This window comes from Cervus canadensis, chromosome 32 (genome assembly GCF_019320065.1).
Source record: "Cervus canadensis isolate Bull #8, Minnesota chromosome 32, ASM1932006v1, whole genome shotgun sequence".
Classification (NCBI taxonomy): domain Eukaryota; kingdom Metazoa; phylum Chordata; class Mammalia; order Artiodactyla; family Cervidae; genus Cervus; species Cervus canadensis.
Genome location: NC_057417.1, coordinates 29,479,673 through 29,499,952, shown reverse-complemented (window position 1 = coordinate 29,499,952; position 20,280 = coordinate 29,479,673). Strand labels below are relative to the sequence as shown.

At 55.9% G+C, this 20,280-nt stretch overlaps 2 protein-coding genes across 10 annotated transcripts; one reads left to right on the top strand and one right to left on the bottom strand.

Moving 5' to 3' along the window:
* The first annotated feature begins 299 nt into the window (after positions 1 to 299).
* On the top strand, positions 300 to 3,518 carry MOSPD3 (motile sperm domain containing 3). 5 transcript variants are annotated; one of them, XM_043454743.1, is made up of 6 exons: positions 300 to 823; positions 1,298 to 1,565; positions 1,795 to 1,870; positions 2,089 to 2,318; positions 2,978 to 3,181; positions 3,293 to 3,518. In XM_043454743.1, exons 2-6 carry the CDS (start codon positions 1,361 to 1,363, stop codon positions 3,322 to 3,324), a joined length of 747 nt encoding a protein of 248 aa, XP_043310678.1. In that variant the 5' UTR covers positions 300 to 823; positions 1,298 to 1,360; the 3' UTR covers positions 3,325 to 3,518. The 5 variants fall into 5 exon arrangements, with proteins under 5 accessions (XP_043310678.1, XP_043310681.1, XP_043310679.1 ...); XM_043454746.1 differs by lacking the exon at positions 300 to 823 and adding an exon at positions 921 to 981; XM_043454744.1 differs by lacking the exon at positions 300 to 823 and adding an exon at positions 990 to 1,111.
* A 4,354-nt stretch (positions 3,519 to 7,872) lies between these two features.
* TFR2 (transferrin receptor 2) lies at positions 7,873 to 20,182 on the bottom strand. 5 transcript variants are annotated; one of them, XM_043456527.1, is made up of 19 exons: positions 19,950 to 20,182; positions 19,060 to 19,120; positions 18,598 to 18,850; positions 18,311 to 18,497; positions 15,621 to 15,761; positions 15,423 to 15,534; positions 15,218 to 15,340; positions 14,756 to 14,872; positions 14,489 to 14,628; positions 13,965 to 14,128; positions 13,168 to 13,287; positions 12,652 to 12,734; positions 12,496 to 12,559; positions 12,335 to 12,402; positions 12,174 to 12,250; positions 11,996 to 12,080; positions 11,673 to 11,900; positions 11,162 to 11,302; positions 7,873 to 8,619 (listed from the first exon to the last, which is right to left on the bottom strand). In XM_043456527.1, exons 2-19 carry the CDS (start codon positions 19,090 to 19,092, stop codon positions 8,344 to 8,346), a joined length of 2,412 nt encoding a protein of 803 aa, XP_043312462.1. In that variant the 5' UTR covers positions 19,093 to 19,120; positions 19,950 to 20,182; the 3' UTR covers positions 7,873 to 8,343. The 5 variants fall into 5 exon arrangements, with proteins under 5 accessions (XP_043312462.1, XP_043312461.1, XP_043312459.1 ...); XM_043456526.1 differs by having other exon boundaries at positions 19,954 to 20,182; XM_043456524.1 differs by lacking the exon at positions 19,950 to 20,182 and having other exon boundaries at positions 7,873 to 8,190; positions 8,331 to 8,619; positions 19,060 to 19,351.
* Between the last annotated feature and the right edge of the window lie 98 nt (positions 20,183 to 20,280).

Sequence of the window (20,280 nt, the reverse complement as noted above, 5' to 3'; positions counted from 1 at the left end):
AAGTCCCAGCTCTTGTGAAGAAGGGAGCACATTCTACCCGAACAGAGATAAACTAACGAGGTCAAGTAGCTATAAGACTGCTATGAATGAAGAACACAAAAGCATGATTAAGAGGACAGGCAAAGGGAGATTCTCTATTTGATAGGGTGCAGAGAAGACTTTCAGGTAAGATTAACTTTGTTTTGCTCCACTGCTAACCAAGTGTGTGGCCTGGGGCCTTCACCTTGTCGAGGCTGTTTCCTCGTCTGAGAGTGGAGTTGACATTTCGTGGGATGATGTGAGCAGCAGGACTGAACCATAATTCCCTCTGCAAATATGAGAGATTTCAACGATGAGCTCCGTGCAGGAAGGAATCAAGAGAAGTGCTGTGGGCAGAGATCCGAGTCCAAGGGGGAGCAACATTCAACTAGCACTGTAGAAAACGGCTTTTGTTGCTGCGGAAGCTCCTAGAAGAGCCTGGGATTGAAGAGGGGAAAAAAAGAGGGCTCCCTCGTGGGATGTGATGCTAGTGATTTGGACAGCCTCAAGAGTGGGGAGGAAGGAACAAAGGCCGACTCCCATCTTGGCCCGGGTCCCTCCCGCTAGCCCTCCGCTCCACTTATTCCAGGGTTAGCGTTCTGGCTCGAGACGCTCGTCAAGTGCTACGTCACTGTGATCAAGCCAATCACCGCTTTAGGCTCACCAATCGGCGAATAGTCATAGCTGAGTCGAGGCCGCCCTGGCCAATGATAAAGACCGTACGGCGGAAGTGCAGAAGCGATCTCCCGGAAAGATGGCAGCCCTGGTCCGGCCACAGGTTGATTGGCAGGTGCTGTGACCAGAGGTGAGCTTCCGAGCGCGAGCCGCCGTTCGGAGGCGGAAGCCCGACGAAGCGCGGCCCCGAGGTCAGGAAGTGATCGGAGGCCCAGATACAGGAGAGCAAGAGGCGGAAAGAGCAGCTCCGGAAGAGGCCGCGGCGACCGGCGGAATCGGGCCTCGGAGGCAGGGGGCGGGTGCCCCGGGACGCCCGGAAGGGGCGGGGCTTATGGAGATTAGGAACTAAGACGGAAGACTAGGGCCGGGGCTGGGAGCCGCGAGGGGCCGGGTTTCCCGGGTAGGCGTGACCCTCGAGGTAGGGCTTGGGGGCGGGGCTTAAGGGGACCCAGGGCGCTGCTGGGGGGGAAGAAGGGTTTGGGAGACCTGGGCCTGGTCTGCTGGGGGGCCTTATCTAGTGGGGTTCTGAGGCGGCGGCGGCGGAACCAGCCCACGCCCTGCCTTACGATCTCATCCCGTTCCCTTCGCCCCTCTCACCCCTCAGCTTTATACTCCAGGCCCCGTCCCTTGAGCTCTGCCCTCGGATGTTCCACCGCCCAGAGCTTGCATGCGCCGTGGGGCGCCCCAGGACCAGGAGCTGGTGGGTCCGGGGGCTCCAGGGCGGGGGTCCCGGGGCGCCCCTCCTCCCTCGGGATCTGTTGTCCCGGTCCTGGTCTTTCCCCCGGATCTAGTATTCAGGGCGGACCAACGGAGCGGACCCCGGCAGCTACTGACCCTCTATAACCCCACGGGAGCAGTGCTTCGCTTCCGAGGTGAAGGGGATGGGCGCCTCGTGCTCGGGATGTGGGGACTAGCGGCAATATGCTGGGGAGCTGGGTGGGCTGGAGGAGTCAGATCAGTACAGTTGACTGTCCGGCCTTGGCAGAATGGAAGGGTCAAGTCCAGTCCGAGGGTAGAAGGCTGGGGGGACTCCATGGGCGGGGTTTGTGCAGGATTCTCTGAGGCAGTAGTCGATCGATCTTTCTGTGCCTTTTCCCCCAGTGCTGTGCACAGCCCCTGCCAAATACACAGTGTTTGACGCGGAAGGATATGTGAAGCCTCAGTCCTGCATTGACATGTGAGTTGAGCGGATGGGGAGGCTGATGAAAGCCAGTGGTCGCGGCCAGCTTTCTCTGATTTACCCTGCTGTGACTTAGGTCTCAGAGCTGGTGCTCTTCAGCCTTTTTTCCCCCACCCTCTGTCTGCATCCTTAAGAGGGAGTTTCCTGGGAGGGTGGGGCCTGGATTCACTTGGATCACTGCCCCTCAATGGGCCTCTCTCCTTTCTCCGGACCAGTGTGATTCGCCACGTGGCCCCCAATCCCAGGCACTATAATGTCCAGGATCGCTTCCGCATTGAGCTCTCTGAGGAGGGAACAGAGGGCCGAGTGGTGGGGCGCAAGGACATCACCTCGGTTCTAAGGGCCCCAGCGTACCCCCTTGAGCTTCAGGGACAGTCTGACCCAACGCCCCACGCAGAGCCTCATTCCTGGACAGCACCATCCGCGGCCCAGCCCTTCCCAGAGAGTGAGTTTGGGGATGGGAATTCTTGAGTTCTGTAGGGGGAGGGGACCTAGCATGACCTTAGAGGTGAGTTAATTTGGAGTAGAAGAGGTTTTTTGTTGTTATCGGTGTTCTGGGTTTTTGTGGGTTTTTTGGTGCCCCTTCTGGGCTTGCAGAATCTTAATTCCCGAACAGGGATCAAACACAGGGTCCTGAAAGTGAGAGCGCAGAGTCGACCACCTGGGAATTCCCTTCTGATTCAGCCTTTTGCTTTTTAATAGAAACATTTCTAGGAGTTAAGATTTTATATCAGGTTAGGGAAAAAGCAGACTTCGCAGTTTCCTTGGTTTCTGGCCTCCACCTAGAGAGAAAAACTCTTCGTTTATCTCTAACTCCAGTACTTCCCATCCTGTGTCAACTCAGTTCAGTTCAATAAGAAACGCGGGTTGAGCAATTATGTACCACATTGTATTTTATGGGAGACAGAGGTCCCTGCCTGACACACAGGTACACGGGAGCCAGTAATCAAGGCAGAGTTGAAGAGCGAAAAAGGATGAGGGACCAGAGGGGAGAGGGTTTCTTGCGCAGTGGGGACAGGGGCTCCAGGGAGAAGAGGACACTTCCAGTGTCCAACGAAAAGTGGGTACACCTTCCACCTTCAGCCTCCTCCCTGGACTGAACAGGAGTGGAGGCTGGAACTCCTGACGGGCCTTGTTCCCCAGACCCTCACCCGCAACTGGCCACCAGCTCCTTCCTCCTCTTCTTGCTGATGGGCACAATCTCTGTGGCCTTCCTGCTGCTCCCGCTCCAGGATGAACTTGGCAGCCAGCTGCCCCAAATGTTTCACGTCTCCCTGGGACAAAAGTTGGTGGCAGCCTACGTCTTAGGTGAGCCCAGTGGATCCAGGCCCAGCAAGAGGAGAATGGGGGCTGGAAAGAGGGTATACAGAGCCGGCAGGCTCCACACACAACCTTGCTCTTTCTTTCTCCCCTCCCCAGGGCTCCTCACCATGGTGTTCCTCCGGACCTGAGCTCTGTTCCACCTCCACGCCGCTTCCCTGGGCCAGGACATGGATGTGGATGTGGACGTGAGACAGCCACTGTGATGTTCATAACCTCGTCTCAACTCCTGCTTCCTTCTTCCTCCCCATCTCCCTCCAGACCTAGGGATTTGTTATCTTTTTCCAAGTTGAATCAAATAAATTTGTAAAACTGAACTGAGAAATAGGTAAGAAACACGCCCCTTTCTTCCCATGTCATTTCTCCAGTTCCTCCTACTCCCACCTAGAGGCCCATTGAGGAGTTAGAAGACCTAGGTCGAGGCCTGGTGCTGCGCCAAAAAAACCATGTGATCTTGAGCAAGTCATTTAATTTTTCAGAGTTTCAGTTTATGCCTCTAAAATGAAGAAATTGAGATAGTTGATTCTTAAGATTCCTTTTAACGCTGTCTTAAGGAGAGGATCATGTTGCTAAGCCAGCATGTTGTTCATTCACTGTTGTGTCTGACTCTTTGCAACCCCATGGATGGCAGGACACCAGGCTTCCCTGTCCTTCACCATCTCCCAAAGTTTGCTCAAACTTATGTCTGTTCTGTTGATGATGCCATCCAGCCATCTCATTCTCTGTCACTCCCTTCCCTTCCTGCCCTCAATCTTTCCCAGCATCAGGGACTTTTCCAATGCCAAAGCTGAAAAGAAACAAACACAAATACCACCTATTCCCACCTGCTGTAGAACTCAGGTCCCACCATCTTAAGCCATCAGAGCCTCTTGCCAGGGTTGCCAGGAGGCTTCCCTTCCCCAGAATCCTCTTCTGTCTTTTTGTCTGTTACTCTGCTTTTATTTTGTCTCTTCTTTGACCTCAGCCCCTGCAGCTAAGAAACACCAAGGTCACTGGCAAGATGGGGGGAAGTGGCACTGCCTGACATAAACTTCAGCCTAACCAGGCGGGAAAAGTGAAGGCAATGGAAAAAAAAGCTGCTTGAAAGGCAGGCTTCCAGCCCTCCTTCAGATGCAAGGCAAGAGGGGAGGGGGGAAGAAGGACAGCCAGTGACACTGGCAGATAGATCCTTGACTGGGAACAAAAATCAGCAAGATAACATGCAGACAGACTCGGTCTGCTATGCTGCTGGAAGGTTATCAGTTGCTCCAGCTTTGCTTTGGGGGCCTTGGGAGCTACCCCACTGCCCTGGGAGGGCCTTGTCCTTCCCACACACAGAGCAGGGTTCAGTGACATGTGAGTCTGATTCTGTGCAGAGGGTGGCAGCCTGTGTCCAGGATGTGAGCAGGGCTCTCCCCACAGCCCAGCAAACCCTTCAAACCACTCACACTGGCCTGGCTGTGCCCAGGACCCCCAAAAGGCATTTGAGGTATCACACTTGAATGATCTTGCTGGTATCTGCTGAGAAAAGGCCTTGCTGCCAGTGAGATCCGGTGGGAGGGGCTTGGAACACATTTTTTTAAAAAGCAGATTACTTAGAAAACAATGCTGAGTTGGCAGCAAATTGGAGTGGGTGGGTATTAGTTTCCAGTGTCTGTTGTAACAGTTTATCACAAGCTAGTGGCTTAAAACAACACAAATTAATTCTCTTATGGTTCTGGGGGTGTGAACTCCAAGATGAATCTTCTGGGGATAAAATCAAGATGTCCCCAGAGGTGGTTCCTTCTGGAGGCAGCTGAGAGGATGTTTCCTTGGCTTTTCTAGCTTATAGAGGCCATCTGCATTCCTGGGATGGTGACCCCTTCCTCCATCTTTAAAGCCAAGAGACAAAATTCTAACAAATGATCATTGTTTTAAGTCACTTTAAAAAAGAAGCCAGGAGTATAGCATCTCCAAGTCTCTGATTCTGACCCTCTGCTTCCGTTGTCACATTTCCTTTATCTCTGATCTTCCTGCCTCCTTTAATAAGAACCCTAGTGATGGGCTTCCCTGGTGGCTCAGTGGTAAAGAATCCACCTGCCAACGCAGGAGACACCGGTTCAATCCCTGGTCCAGGAAGATCCCACATGCTGTGGAGCAACTGAGCCAGTGCACCACAACTACTGAAGCCCTCGCACCTCGAGCCGGAGCCTTTCAAGAGAAGCCACTACAACGAGAAGTCTGGGCACCGCAACTAGAGAGTAGTCCCCACTCACCATAACTAGGCAAAAGCCCTCACAGCAATGAAGACCCAACATAGCCAAAAAAGTAAATAAAATTTAAAAAAAAAAAGAAGCTTTGTGATTAAGTCCACAGTCCCACCTCTAGCATATCACTCTAGACTTGGTGGCTTAAAAACCAGCAATTAGTTTTTTTCACAGTTCTGGAGGCTGGCATCTGAGATCAAGGTGTCGGCAGGTTTGGTTTTTCCTGATGCCTCTCTCCTTGGCATGCAGATGTCCCCCTCCTCCCTGGGTCCTCACATGGCCTTTTCCCTCAGTGCACACGCATCTCAGGTCTCTCCTTGCATCTGGTTTCCTCTTCTTTCAAGGACATCAGTCAGATTGGATTAGGCCCATTCTGATGACCTCGTTTTAACTTAATCACTTCTTTCAAGGCCCTCAAAAACATTCTGAGGCACTAGATTAGGGTTTCAACATATGAATTTGCACTCTCCATCTCAAAATCCTCACTTAATCACACCTGCAAAGTCCTTTTTGTCATGTAAGGTGATGTTCATTTACAGATTCCGAGCATTAGGATGTGGACCTTTTCATCCAGGCCTTTATTCTGTATACCAACAGGAGCAAATGGACAAGGTGGAGAGGGCTGAGAGACAACTTTGGGAAATTTGTTCCGGAGAGTATGTCAGGGAAGCAAGGAATCAAGGAAGCTTCTGACCCCTGGTCTAGGCTCCTGAGAGTCCACAAAGTCAGACTCAGGGGCTAAGGAGGGCGCAGTTTCATCCCAGAACCCAGGGGCATCCTGAGTCATAAATGAAGAAGCGTTTACTTCCCAGCCTGAGAAGCAGCCTAGGACCTCTCACACCATCCCGGGAACAAGAGAGGATGAGGAGCCTGAGAGACAGGCCCTAGGATTTACGTAGCTGCCGGGAAATGAGAACGAGGCCCGCAGCCTCCCGAGCCCATGATTAAAGCTAAAATGGTGCCGGCAGCACCTGGAATTTCCTCCCCTCCTGCAGCTTCCACCTCACTGTTCAACGAGGGGCCACAGGGGACCCTGGAGGGGAGAGAGGTCCCAGGCTGGGCCACCCTAGGCTGTGTAGCCATGGCAGTCTCACAAGGCTGTGCTCCAAAGGGGCCACCGTGCTTGGCAGTTAGTGCTCTGCAGTCTCTATCTTGAAATTTTTAATGCTTTTATCTCTGAACTTAAGTTTTGGAAGTGCAGTCCGATGAGGCAACGGAGCCTATGCTGGGGGTCCTGCCACCCCCGATGGAGTCTCACCTGTCCCCACCCAATCACAGTTGTCACCCTCCACTCCCAGCAGGGACTGGATGCCAGCACAGGTCTGGGTTTGGCTCTGGTTAGGCACGTGGGCTGTCTGTAGCAAGTTGCGGGGCAGAACTCTGCGTGCCTGTGGGGATCTGCCCAGAGTATCTTCTTGTCTGAGTGATCTGGACATTAAATAACAAATGAAGAACCACTATGACAGACTGAGAGGCTGTGGAAGGAAGAAAAAAGCTTTGCTTTTGCTTTTCAAACAAGAATCTCCACACTTTCTTTTCTTCTTTTTTCCCCACACTTTCATTTTGTACCAGCCCTTGTAAATTATGTAACCATCCCTGGTTCCAGGATAGGGTACAGGGCCAGTCTCCTAACTGGTGGTGGTCTTGGGTTCAGTTCAGTTCAGTCGCTCCGTCGTGTCCAACTCTTTGGGACCCCATGAACCACAGCACACCAGGCCTCCCTGTCCATCACCAACTCCCAGAGTTTACTCAAACTCATGTCCTTTGAGTTGGTGATGCCATCCAACCATCTCATCCTCTGTCATCCCCTTCTCCTCCTGCCCTCAATCTTTCCCAGCATCAGGGTCTTTTCAAATGAGTCAGCTCTTTGCATCAGGTGGCCAGTACTGGAGTTTCAGCTTCAACATCAGTCCTTCCAATGAACACCCAGGACTGATCTCCTTTAGGATGAACTGGTTGGATCTCCTTGCAGTCCAAGGGACTCTCGAGTCTTCCCCAACACCACAGTTCCAAAGCATCGATTCTTCGGTGTTCAGTTTTCTTTATAGTCCAACTCTCACGTCCATACATGACTAATGGAAAAATCATAGCCTTGACTAGATGGACCTTTGTTGGCAAAGTAATGTCTCTGCTTTTTAATATGCTATCTAGGTTGGCATAACTTTCCTTCCAAGGAGTAAGTGTCTTTTCATTTCATGGCTGCAATCACCATCTGCAGTGATTCTGGAGCCCCCAAAAATTAAGTCAGCCACTGTTTCCCCATCTATTTACCATGCAGTGATGGGACCAGAGACCCTATGTCCTCAGGAAGCTTCCTTAGTTCCTTAGAAGGAGCTCTTTCCCCCGTGTAGACAGCATTCCAAGGTGCATCCTCTTTGGGTCCTTCTGCCCAACCCTTCCCCAGGTCTCCAGGGTGAGGTGAGGGTGAGTAAGCCACATAAAAGTACTGTAAGCAACAGATGCCACAGGTGGTTTATTAAGGTTCAAGCCCCAGCCCCTCCCACTACAGGCCACATGTTGGCCATAAGGTTATGGCCCCAGCAGTCTTTCCCAAGGATGGCCAGGTCCCAGGGCTTAGGAAACCTTCCATAGTGGTCTCTAGCTGTTAGCGGGACCGCGGCTACTGAAGAGGAAGGGGCTGTGATTGAGGGGCAGATGCTGCTCTCTGATTGGCTGACAGTATGACCATCCCATTACGGAAGGCACTGCTCACCTACTACCACCCTGGGTCTGGGATGCAGGGTTGTCTGCGCCGGCGTCATCGCTGGGCCCCTGAGAATTACGGTAAGGACTAATAAATTAGTCAGCAATGGGAGGTGGTGCACAGGCATCTCTGTCACCCAGAAAGCGCTCAAGAGAGACCAAGCGCTCTCGCCAGGGGGCAGGGGCATGTTCCCAACCCCCGCCCATACCCCGCCATGGGCCTCAGAAGTTGTTATCGATGTTCCAGACGTCCCCGCTCAGCGCGTTGGCTGCCCCCTGCAGCGTCCAGGTAAGCAGGGCCAGTTGGCGCCGGAAGCGGCTCTCCTGGAAGCCCAGGCCCCTTGCCACCTGGGAGGAGGTGGCCCCGGGGCCGCCAGCGCGCAGCAGCCGCACGTGGTCCAGAAGCGCGCGGAGCGTGTGGTCTCCGCGACCCAGGAAGATGTGACGGAACGGGGAGTCGGCCGGCGACACGTACTGGGACAGGAAGTAGAACTCCACCTGCGCCGAGAAGGGGACCAAGTCGAAGTCCGAACCGCAGTTCCAAACCCACCTTGGGACCTCATGCACGCTGAGTCAATACAGTTGAGCAGCCTCTTTAAGGCCCTTCTTTTGGCTACCCAATCAGGAAAGGCCGGAATGTGACGTCACCAGTAGTCAGGTAGGATGCGCCCTCCCACCGTGTTTCGGACTGGATCCCTTTCTTTCTCCCTTGAGCCTCCAACCCTGCATCTAGGACTCCCCGTCTTCCTTCCTCTCCCATTCACTTCTCTGCCCAAAGCCTCAAAGAACCGTCTATCGTCCTGCTGTTCCTCACCTCTCCACACCCCGGTCATTCCTGCATCCCTCCGTGAATGTCCACAGCCCAGAGTCAAAGGTCAAGGGGACAGGCCGGCCCTTAGGAAGTGCCTGACCCTGGGTCCTCACCCTCTTGACTTATATGTTGTTCAAACTTCCTGTGATGGCCTCGCTCCTAGCCCAGTTCTCCCACCGTTCTGCCAGCGGCTCCGATTCCTTCTCCTCCCACCTGTGGGCAGGCCCAAGTTTCGACCTCCACCTTCCTGCTCTTCTCATGACCTATAATACAGTGGTTTTTCACCCCTGGCTGCACATTAGAATCATTTGGGGAGGGTTTTGGGGTTTTGTTATTGTTGTTTTTTGAGGGGCAGCATGCTGGGATCTTAGGTCCCTGAGCAGGGATCAGATCTGTGCCCCTTGTATTGGGAGCACAGAGTCTTAACCACTGGGCTGCCAAGGAAGCCTCCAGCCTGTCCATTTTTCCTTCCAAATGTCTCACTTCAGGTGGTATTTGCCACCCCCACCAAAAGTTCAGCTGCTACTAACTTCATTCCCTCTTCAAGCCATTACAATCTGGTCAAGACCTTCCTAAAATTCCACTTTGCTTACATCACCTGCCTGCTTAAAAACCTTCCAGATTTCCTTGATGCCCCAGACCCCCCAAACCCAAACCCCAAAGTTGATCCCTAACCCACTCCCCTCCTCTCCTTCACAGGGCTTCTGTTCTGGCTCGGCTGGTCCACACCCTGCCCCCAAGGAAAGTCAGACCTGTCTCACTGCCATGCCTTTATACCTGGTCTCTCCACCCTGAAACATCCTCTTTTGGCACCAACCCAAGTTCTGTCTGTTCTTCAAGACTTCTGTTATAGTCTAAAGCAGGGGTCAGCAAACTTTTCTCCTTCTTGCAAGAAGCCAGACAGTCACTATTTTAGGCTTTGCAGGCCATACTGTTTCTGTTGCAGCTCCTCAGCTTTGCTGCTGTAGCACACAAGCAACCACACACAATAGGAAAACCAGTGAGCATGGCTGTGTTGCAATAAAACCTCGCTTACGAAAACAGGTGGCAGACCAGATTTGGCCTGCTGGCTGTAGTTTACCAACCCCTGGTTTAGAGCCACGAAGTTCTCTGGGTCTGGCTCAGCCCTGTTTCGGGTTCTGAAGCCCTACCTCTTATTTTTCTTTTCTTTTTTAGCTCTACATCTTTTACTCTCCAGCTCTGAGTGTGAATCGTTTCTCATGGCCTAATCGTGTCCAGATGGCCTTTATCTCTTGGGGGGCACACAGCAACTTCAGGGGGAGGAGGTGTCTTTTTGTGTCTCTAGAGCCTGGCACAGTGGGGGTTAGAGCAAGATCTGTTAATGAGAATAAACCAAGTCCAATCCAAGAGAAAGGAGCCAGGACAAAAGAGCAAGAGGGGTGGGTTTGTCAACAGAAAGACAGTACGACAGAAAAAGGAAGGGGGAGAGAAAGAACAAGACCTTGCAAAGGCCAGACACAGCATCCCCAAACTGCACATGCATGTGGGGTTCCCTGTTCACCCCACACTCACTGAGGATGGCCCTGCTTAGCATTTTGCTCTAGACTTTCCCCCACACCCACAGCCCCTACGCACTCAATTCTAGAGGTCAAAGGGTTGCAGAGTTGAGTTCTTGGGGTAAGGAAATGGAAGAGGAGGGGTTGGAATTGGAGATGGGGTGCAGGTTGCAAAGTATTCAAAGCAAGCGGGACTGGCAAGGGAATAATAATCTTGTATAACTTTCACATGACACCTCCTCCAGGCAGCCTTTCTGGGGTTCATCCATCTCACCAGAAGGAAGAGGGCTCTCTATGCTCTGAATTTAAGCTTTTTGCACCTCCCGAACCATAATCCTGCACCTCTTAGACTGTGGACCACCGTGGACTTGCTTGTGGGCAGGGGGTGGGTCGGCAGTGGGGAACCGGAGGAGGAGCGATCTGTCTTAGTTCTGCAATTGCGGTAGCCAGGCAACTGTAGCCAAGGGGCTGGCGCGCCCTGTCTCATCACTTTGCCGGCCCGCCTCAGTGGTGGCTCCAGCCTGGCGGGCCTGTAAGCAAAGGACTGCGCGTCTAGGACTGGCAGCGCCGGGACGACAGAGACCCGTGAAAGCGAAGGGGAGGAGGACAGCGCGCAGGCGCCAGGTCTGGAGGTGGGACCCGGGCCTGGAGGAGGGACCCCAGGCCGCCGGAAGAGGGCGGGGCGGCGCGGACGGGCTGGGCGGGGCCTCACCCGCATGATGCGCACGTTGTACATGCGCATCAGCCTCTCGTCGCTCTCCTCCGAGCTGTAGATCTCCTTCCGCAGCTTTTCGGCCGCACGGATGTAGTCCCCTCGCGCCGAGTACACCCACTGGAGGGTCAGCCCGCGGGCCTGAGGGCGGAAGCACAGGCTGAGACCGGCGGCAGGGGCCAGGACCCCGGCCTAGGGTGGTGGGGGTCCAGGTGCTGGGGGGATGGGCCTGGGACCCTGGGACTGGCAAGGGTGGGGTGGGGGGTATAGGGGGACAGAATGCTGGGAGCAGAAGGAAGGAAGAGAAGCCCTGTGCTGTCGGGTGGGTTCCAGCGGGGTCCTAGGGCCTTAGTGACTGGGGCGGGTGTAAAGGGGCCAGATTGGCAGAGGGGCCCTAGACCAAGGCGGAGATGGGGCAGATCCCCCTGGCCCCGGTGGCATTTTCACGGGATGTGGCGCGTCGCTCCCCATACCCCACCAGAAACCCGAAGCGAGGGTTGGCGTCTCGAACCTTAAGGTCCCCAGAGAACTCGTTGAGGCTGCCGATGTGCCTGAGGACCACGTCTCCGTAGCGACCGAAGTCGAGGGGCAGTAGGTGATCGTGGCTGAGCCGGATGAGGAGCTGCCCTGCGAGCTGGGCCACGGCCTGGGCCACGGCGGGCAGGCGGCCCCGCAGTACCCTGTGCAGGTTCTCATAGGTGTCATCCTTTGTGTGCAGGAACGGGTATGCCGGGCCATCCTGCCGGGACAGGGCGGGAAGTGGGGTGTAGGCGCGCGGGCAGGGTGCGGGCAGGCCCAGGGGCTACCGCTCTGGGACAGGGCCCGAAGTCTCACCTCCATGAAGGAGAACTCAACGGCAGGAACCCCCGCAAAGGCCGTGAAGGAATAGGCGCTGCTGTCCATGGGCAGCGGCCGGATCCTGGGGAGGGGCAGGAGGGAGCGCAGTGTGGCTTCAGGGTCGCCCACGTGTTCCCCCTGCCCCCAGCTGTCTTATGTGCCTGCTGCCACTTACACCTCGGCTTCCCAGCTGTGGTTGGTGACCACCACCTGCTCGTAGAGGGTCTGCCCACTGCGGTTGGGAGAGTCCACCTGGGGGCAGGGTTGGGGGGACACTGGTCAGGCTCTAGCGGCCAGCAGCTTCCCTTCATCCCCTGCTCCTGGCCGGGCTCTTGCCTGCTTCAGAATGTTCTCAATGAGGCTGATGAGAAGGGGGCTGGTCTTGGCGTGAAACTTGTCATCCCCTGCGGAGAGGGAGGGATGCCAGGCCTCAGGCTTGGCACCCAGGGGCAGGGTGCACCCAATGGGGCCAGGTGGCGGCACTGCCCCCCACTCACCCAGCACTGCGTTGTCCAGGCTCACATAGACCACAGCCTTCAGGTGCAGCACACTAAGGTAGCCCTGTGGGTGAGGTGTGGACTGTGAATTCCCCCCTCCTGCCCCCTCCCCACCTCTCCCCATTGCCTGACTCCCTGCCCAGGACCCCAGGGTACCTCCAGCCACTCCATGGAGCCCACACTCCCGAAGTCACCACCATCCCAGCTGATGAAGAGAAGACTTCGGCGAGGCTGGAAGCCTGGGGGCAGCAGTGGGGGGATGGTAGGGTGGTGGGAGGGGAGGGGAGGTGGGCTTGGCTGGGGGGCCAAGCAAATATCCCCACCTCATTGTCTTCCTCGGTCCCGGTCCCCTGGGGTCTCTCCTTCCCTCCCACCAAGCCCCCATCCCAGCCCATCTAACCTGGGTCTGCCCTGACTCAGCTGTATCAGTGATGGGGACTGCTTGCATAAGGTTTTTCACTAAGGACTATTAGTACTTTCATGTTTAAGTGAAGAGATGGAGGTGAAGTGACTTGCCTGGGACCAAGCAGCCAGGACGTGGAGGAAGCCAGGTTTGGAGCCCAGGTCTCAGTGGCCACCCTCCAGCCTGTGCTCCTAACTGCCTCTCTGCCCTGTCCTGGCTCAGGCCACACAGCCCCAGCTGCCCGGCCCAGGCCCAGGTCCTGACCTTACCATTGCTCACCATGGAGGAAAAGGTCCGCACCAGCTCCAGCAGTATGGCGGTCCCCACAGCAGACTTGGCCGCTCCTGGGCCCCATGCATCCCTCTGGGCCCCGATGACCACATACTGATCTGAGGGAGGGATGTTGGGGGCCCACCTGTTACGTGGGCAGAACCCAGAGACTTCTCCCTCGACCTTGGGAGGGTCCCTTTCTCGAGGACCCTCACATCTCCGCAGCCCCAGCCTGCAATCCTGGCTGTCCCTAAAGAGTGCCTCTCCTCCCGTTGGCCCTTCCCAGATGGTCCGCTCCTTCATCGGGGTGCCTGGGGTCATTCTGGACTCCATTATCTCCCTGATCAGCATGTCCCTCTGTTCACCGAGTCCTGATGAGTTTTCCCCTTTTAAATCTCTCTCTGACCCTTCCCACTCACACTCGCACCACCAGCATCCTCATCGGAGCCTCATCACAGGCCTCCATGTGCCACTCCTCCAGTGCTTCGAGGTACCATGCTCTTCAGCTCAAGAACTCTGATTCCTCACTGTTATCCACATCAAGTTATGTTTGAAAGGCTCGTCTGTTGTAGTCTGACCTCCCTTTCATGCTCTAACATCATCCAACTTAGGCTTGTTCACCTCTGGTGCTAGGGAACTCGCTACTGTGCAGAACTGCCCGTTCTATCTCTAGACAGCTTTGAGCATGAGGTCTCAGTGCCCCCCACTCCCACTCAATCCGCCCGGGCCCAACTTGCCAGCCTCTCCCCCGCCTCCCCGGTAGGGTGTGTGTGTGATGCTGGGCAAGCAAGCACACCTGGCTCGGAGCGGCCCTCGATGCAGCCAAAGATGTTACTGATGGGGGTGGAGGCCCTGTGGTTGTTGACCCCCAGGTGCAGGCCTGGCCCAGGGCCCAGGCGATAAGGGGAGACTGGGAGGTGCCCCTGCCATTCCTGGGGGGCCACAGGGCCTTCAAGCTTCCTGGAAAGGGGTGGGACAGAAAGAATTAGAGGCAGAGAGGCCCAGGCTATAGACGAGTCCAAAGCCCCCCTCTTCACTCCTTCTCTCCCTCCCATCCTCTGGCTCCAGCTCTCTGCATCTGTACCCTGGCTGAGGGGCCAGACTGCCTTGGACAGTTGTACAGGTTGTATCCTGCTCAAGGGTGCCCAGCAGAGGTTGTGATATGACCTGGAGTTCCACTCACCAAAGGGTGGCCCCTAGCAGGAGGCTGTGCCCACCCAGAAGAGCCGTCTTGTTCTAGCTCACCCAAGACACCTTATGAGCTAGCTGCAGCCTACCTCTCCCTGCCTCCTCCCCTCCCGGTCCCTACATGGTCCTCACCTCAGAAGGAGGGAGGCAGTGTCCGCACTGATGGGTTGGGCTGGGATGCTTGGGAGACCTGAGGATTGGACTGGAGGGAACTGGGTCTGATTGAAGGAAGGGAAGCCAGGCGTATAGGGGTCCCCCGTTCCCAGGTGCACCTGTTGGGAGAGGGGTGCCCAAACTGAAACGGAGCCAAGCTGCCAGAAGAGCATGCCAGCCTCATCCTAGGCAGGGCACAACAGTCCAGGGACCCCAGGAAGGCACTACAGCTCCCCCAAGACTCACATGTCCATACACAGCCCGGTGGCTGGACAGGCTGAGCTTGTGCGGGCCCTGGGAGAAGTCTGCCGGGTCCGGATATATGAGCACTCCTTGGGCCCCAAAGTCCTGAGCACTGGCCACCTGTGGAAGGCACGCGGCTAAAGGACCCATTCTCCCAGAAAAAGCAGGTTGAGAAGGGAAGAAAATGCAAATAAAAGTGGGATGGCAGGGCCTCTGATCTGTAGGTGTGGGCACCGGGTGGACCTCACCTTCGATGCTCCCGCAGTGCCTTGGCAGCCCCCAAGCCCCATATTCCCTCCTGATTCTGTTCCCCTGGCGAGTTTCTTACAGCCCATTTGGTTCTCCCTTTTCTCCCTCTGACAGCCTCCTGGACGCTTCCAATTTGCCGCCATCCGATCCTCGGGTTGCCCAGCGGGCACCCTCCCCGTTCCACGGCCCCAGGTTCCATCCCCCGGGGACCCTCACCTTCTGGGCAAAGTTGATCACTCCCAAGCGCACCAGCAGGAGGCGCCCCGCCGGCTCCACACCCCGAGCCCGCAGGTCCTGCAGGTCCTCCGGCCGCCCGTAGTGGGCGTACACCAGCTTTCCCTGGGGAGAGGAGGATCGGGAGGCCGTGAGGCGCGTCCAGGCAAAGGACAGGCCGCCCCATCCTGAGGACCGGCAGGCTCACCGTGGCGTTGCCCGTGGCGCTGTAGGGGCAGTAGACGTCGGGGTCCTCCAGTGGCAGCTGCTCCCCGTGCTTCCCGGAGGCATCAACCCAGTGCAGGGTGTTGGGGCGAGCCCTGAGGAGCCGGGGTGGTGAGCGCCCCACCGACAGCCCACCCCACCCCCGCCACGCCCCACCCCACCCCCACCTCGCAGCACTCACGGATCTGGGAACTGCAGCCCCACGTAGTGCGTGTCCATCCACACGTGGTCCAGCCTCTGGCGCAAGAGCTCAGCCCTGATGTCCTGAGCCAGGGCTGCCATTCCGGCAGACCCGGCTACCCTTTCCCGAAGACTGGTCTGCCTGTGCAGGGAGAACGGGGATTGAGGTGCTGGAGGAGGCAGGGGCTGGGACGTCTGAGTGCCTGGAGGAGAGGGCTGGAGCAGGGAAAGATGCCAGAGGTGTAGGCCCCAGCCCTGGGCGGTGAGGGGCTCTTAAATCTCTCCTGCCATGACTGCCAGGGTCTCCAGGACTTCCTTCTGCTTACGCCTCAGCTTCTGATGGTCAGGGGTGCTCTCCACCATCCCTGAGGCTCTCCCTGCGGCAGGCCAAATGACCCGCACCACCAATCTATCGTACTGTCCCCTCCACATCTACATGCACTGGCCTGCGCTTTGCCCCTGGCGTGAAAATACTTTTCTTCCAAAGGGCTCTCCAGGCAGAGGTGAGGGTCCTGCACCCCTCTCCTCCTCCAGCTGGGCCTCGCGGGGACACCTTCTACCACGGTTGCCGGTGGAAGCTGGGGTCACTTGTCTTGGAGACCTCACCCTGTCTTCTTCCACAGTCACCACTTAGCTAGCCAGCCTGCTGTCACCTGAACGCTCCCCGATCGTCCATCTTACCTGTGCCAGGGCCACCTCCACCCCCCCACATCCCACATGCGCTCTCTCTAAACCAGCTCCACCTGTGCTCTTTCCATGGTAAACAAAGTCCTCCCTCCTCAGCATCAGACTGAGTGCCCCTTCTACCTTTCACCTCGGCAGAAACCTGACTGTCCCCTGGGAAGCCGCGTCTCCTGCAGGACGCTCGAAGGCAGCTCAGGCTCTCATACCACCAGAGGCCAGAGAGGCGCATGCTCCTGGCTCCACTGCGCACATTTCTGACCATTTCTCCACAGGTGAAACTCTCTTCCTTCGAAGCCCGTGCCATCCAGCAACCCCATCCTTTGTCCCTCCTTACGGCTCTTATCTTCTAGCCAATTGGTCACTTATCCACTGTCAGTGAGGACCCTGGCATCTGGCCAGCCACTTTCCCGGCCACATCCTGAGCCTTGTCCCCACAAGTCCATCTTTGGAATATTGATCTGATTTACTGAACACCTACTAAGTGCCGGGCAGAGCGGTAGGTGCTGGAGACTCCAGGATAAATAGGACACAGAATCTCACTCTCTGACCGGAGCTTTTCAGTTTGAAACTCACTCCCTTAGCATCACCATAACCTGTTCTTTGACCCCATCGGGCACTCCACACTGTCTGATTTCTCCATATCTATCAGTTCTTCCCCAGCTTCCCTCCTTCCCCATCCAGCCTACATGGCATACATCACCTATTGCCTGCTCCCTCTCACTGCCTCCCTCTTGCCTCCCTGCCCTTTGATGGCATCCACAGTGCCACACCCCACCCCTAGACCTGTCAAACCATCCACTTACTCAGGCTGTACCCAGACTACTAAGTGTTGCTCAAGAAAAAAAAAAAAAGTCCATGCATTTTGCTGATGCCATAGATTTAAGATCTTCAAGCAAAATGGATCCAGCAATGTATCAACAAATAATGATACACCTCGATCAAGTTTATGTTGATCTCATGAAAACAAAGAAATCTAATAATACAAATGACTACATAAACATTAGAGAAGAAAAATCATGTGATCACTGCAATACATTATGGAAAAATGTTTGAAAAAAATTTTGATTCTTGTTCCTCTTTTCTGATCATTAAAAAAAAGTCTCAGTAAGCTAGGAATAGAAGGATACTTCCTTAATTCACTTTTAAAAAGCTGACTGGGGGGATTCCCTGGTGGTCCAGTGGTTGAGACTCTGCTTTCACTGCTGAGGGCCCGGGTTCAACCCCTCAGTTCCCCTTAGTCAGGGAACTAAGAGCCCTTAAGCCAGTGCGCCATGGACACAGTGACAAAGTATTAGAAAAACATTCCCATGAAAGTTAGGAAATAGGCAAGGATATGTATTATCATCATTACCTAAATTCATATCTTCTTCAATGCAGTAAGAAGTGAAAAAGACCTAAAAGATGTATGCATTTGAAAAGGAACTATGCATCTCTCACTAAATATAGATTATATGATCTTCAACTTGGAAAACCCAGGAGAATCCACTGAAAAAATGATTCCTGACGTCTTCTCTGGACCTACCGGGCGGCAGCTCCTTCCCAGAGGGAAAAGTTGACCTCAGCAGGACAAGAGGAACACCGGCCTGCTCCTGCTGGGATGGCATCCCCCACAGATTGAGAGACAGTCTCTGCCCACAAATGCATTTGCTTCTTTTTCTGGTTCCCTAAACCCCTATTTCTCTGAGCCCCCCAGAGCTCCCCACTGCCACAGGTCAAAACCTAAGTGTGTCCTCAGTGTGTTGTTCAAGATTTTCCTGGGTCTGTCCCACCTCATAGGTGGAAGCTGGACCCCCTGTGCTTATTAAGTCAGTTCCCTTGGCTCCTAAATATACCTTCTGCAGTCTCATTTCTGGAAGTCCCCCCTCACCCCCCAATGCCTGCCATCCTTCCCAGGACCACTGCACAGAGAGGTCAGGGCGGCAGGTGGAAGGACTCAAGGTCCTGGGCGAGGAGGACTCGAGCGGATGATGGTTTTTGAGGGCCGGAATGGGACAAGCTGATCCTCACCTGATGGTATCTTCCAGATGCCCCTCCCCCAGGAACCGCAGGAACATGGCCTGGAGGTCACTCCAGTACAACGTGCCCTGGTGAGAGTCTGGGCTCAGCTCATCATTCAGGTCCTCGCTGACCACCATGACGTCATCTCCGCATGCCTGGCACGACCCCCGGAAGGCCACGTAGCCCAGGAGGAAGGCTGGTGGGTGGCAAGATGGAGATTCTCCTTGTGCCCTTCCCTGGACCCCAGACATCGCCCCAAGCCCAGACCCTCCAGTGGGAGTGGGGGTGACTCTCACCCCCAGTGAAGATCAGGAGGGCTGTCAGGACCAGGTAGGGGGCCGCTCTTCGTCCTGCTGCTTCCCAGAGTCCAGGGTTTTGCCGAGCTGGTCGAGAGCCCAGGGGCTCAGGGCCTCTCAGCTCCATGGGGAAGAAGTGGGCCGGCGGTTCAGCCCCCTCCTCCCCGTCTTCCTCTTCTTCCTCCAGGCGTCCCTGCTGGGTGCCCTCCACACGCTTGTAGATGGTCTGAGAGGGTCCTGGGGACAACCTTTGCTGTGGGGGGCGTGGTGTGCATGAGATAGGGAAGGGGAGGAATCTGGCAATAATAGTGACTTTGGGGTGCCATGAACACAAGGCAGGGAAGAGGGTCCTGAAAGGCAGGCTGGAGGGGAGAGTTAGAGATGGGAATGGGAGGAGTTGGGGAAGGGGCTGGAGGACCTGGAGAGAAGGCCTAAGGATCTCCCAACCGCGCCCGATCTTACCGCTCTTCGGAGTAGACCCCCAAGCCGGTCCATGCTCGTGCCCCCTCCTGAGCCCTGCAGGCTGTCCCCCACCCCAGTGATAAACCGTTTGTGGGAGCCCCAAGAGGCCCCTTATCAGTCCTGGCAGGCAGCCTGAGCCCAGGCCCTTCTTCACCTCCCCCCCTCACAGGGTGGGGTAACAGTCCTGGTTTCAGTCCAGCCTTCCAGACATGGCCCCCCGGCCCAGGCTAGAGGACGGACGAGGGGCTCTGTCCTCCCCTGCCAATCCTTCCACAGTTCCACTCCTGCCCCCTTCTTGCAAAACAATCAATTTTTTTGACCTTGGGGCAGACTTTGGCCTTTAGTTCCCATCAGGGCTGGGGGAGGGAGGCTGACGGCCAGGGAGGGTGGAGATATGGATGACCCTTCCCCCCTCCTGCTTCTTCCCCTCCCAGTGTCCTAGGGGACTCCGTCCTAAGCTCCTTACCACTAACACCTCTGCCCCTTCCTCACTGGCCTCACAGGCTCCCCAGTACCCACGCCCTGAACACATTAGCTACTCTCCCTGTTTGGACTCAGGGGATCCCCAGCTGAAGGGGCTACAGGAGTGTGACCTGGGGTTTGGTCTGTCCCATTGTCTGTCTGAAAGGGGGGCCTAGGCTCCTGCCAGCTGCTGGGGAGGTGGGTGCATGGGTAGGAGCACGTGGTCAGGCAGGACCAGAGAGTGTTCCAGGATGGGGGTCCTGCCTGGAGTCGGGAATCGGTGGAAAGAGTCCTGACTGAGACGTGGGCAAAGCTGGGTGACGTTGGACAACTCATGGTCCTCTTTGGTGGCCAAAGGACTTGGACCATCTTTTTGGAGCCTGGGGGCCTCAGAACACATATCACAGACACAAACTGCTAAATTTTACCTACAATTCCAGGCCGAGAGCGCAGGTCCCCAAGCCACGCGGAGGAACCCAGCACAACGAGTTCTGGAATAGGGCTCAAGGAGCCGGTGTCCGGGTCTCCCTGGGAAACCTCGGTTCCTGCCCAAGCTGGGAGGGAAGTTCTGAGCTGCTGCTGGGGCGAACCAGTGCCCCAGTCCCTGCCCCACACTTGTCACCACCTAGCGCCCCGGGAAAGACAGCGCTGACCGGCTCACCTGAGCTGTGTGTCCAGGGGAGTTTTAAGTGCGGCCTCGCAGGGGGCCAGAGGCCCCGCCCACCAAGGCCCCACCTCCGGCCCCGCCCCCGCCCCGCC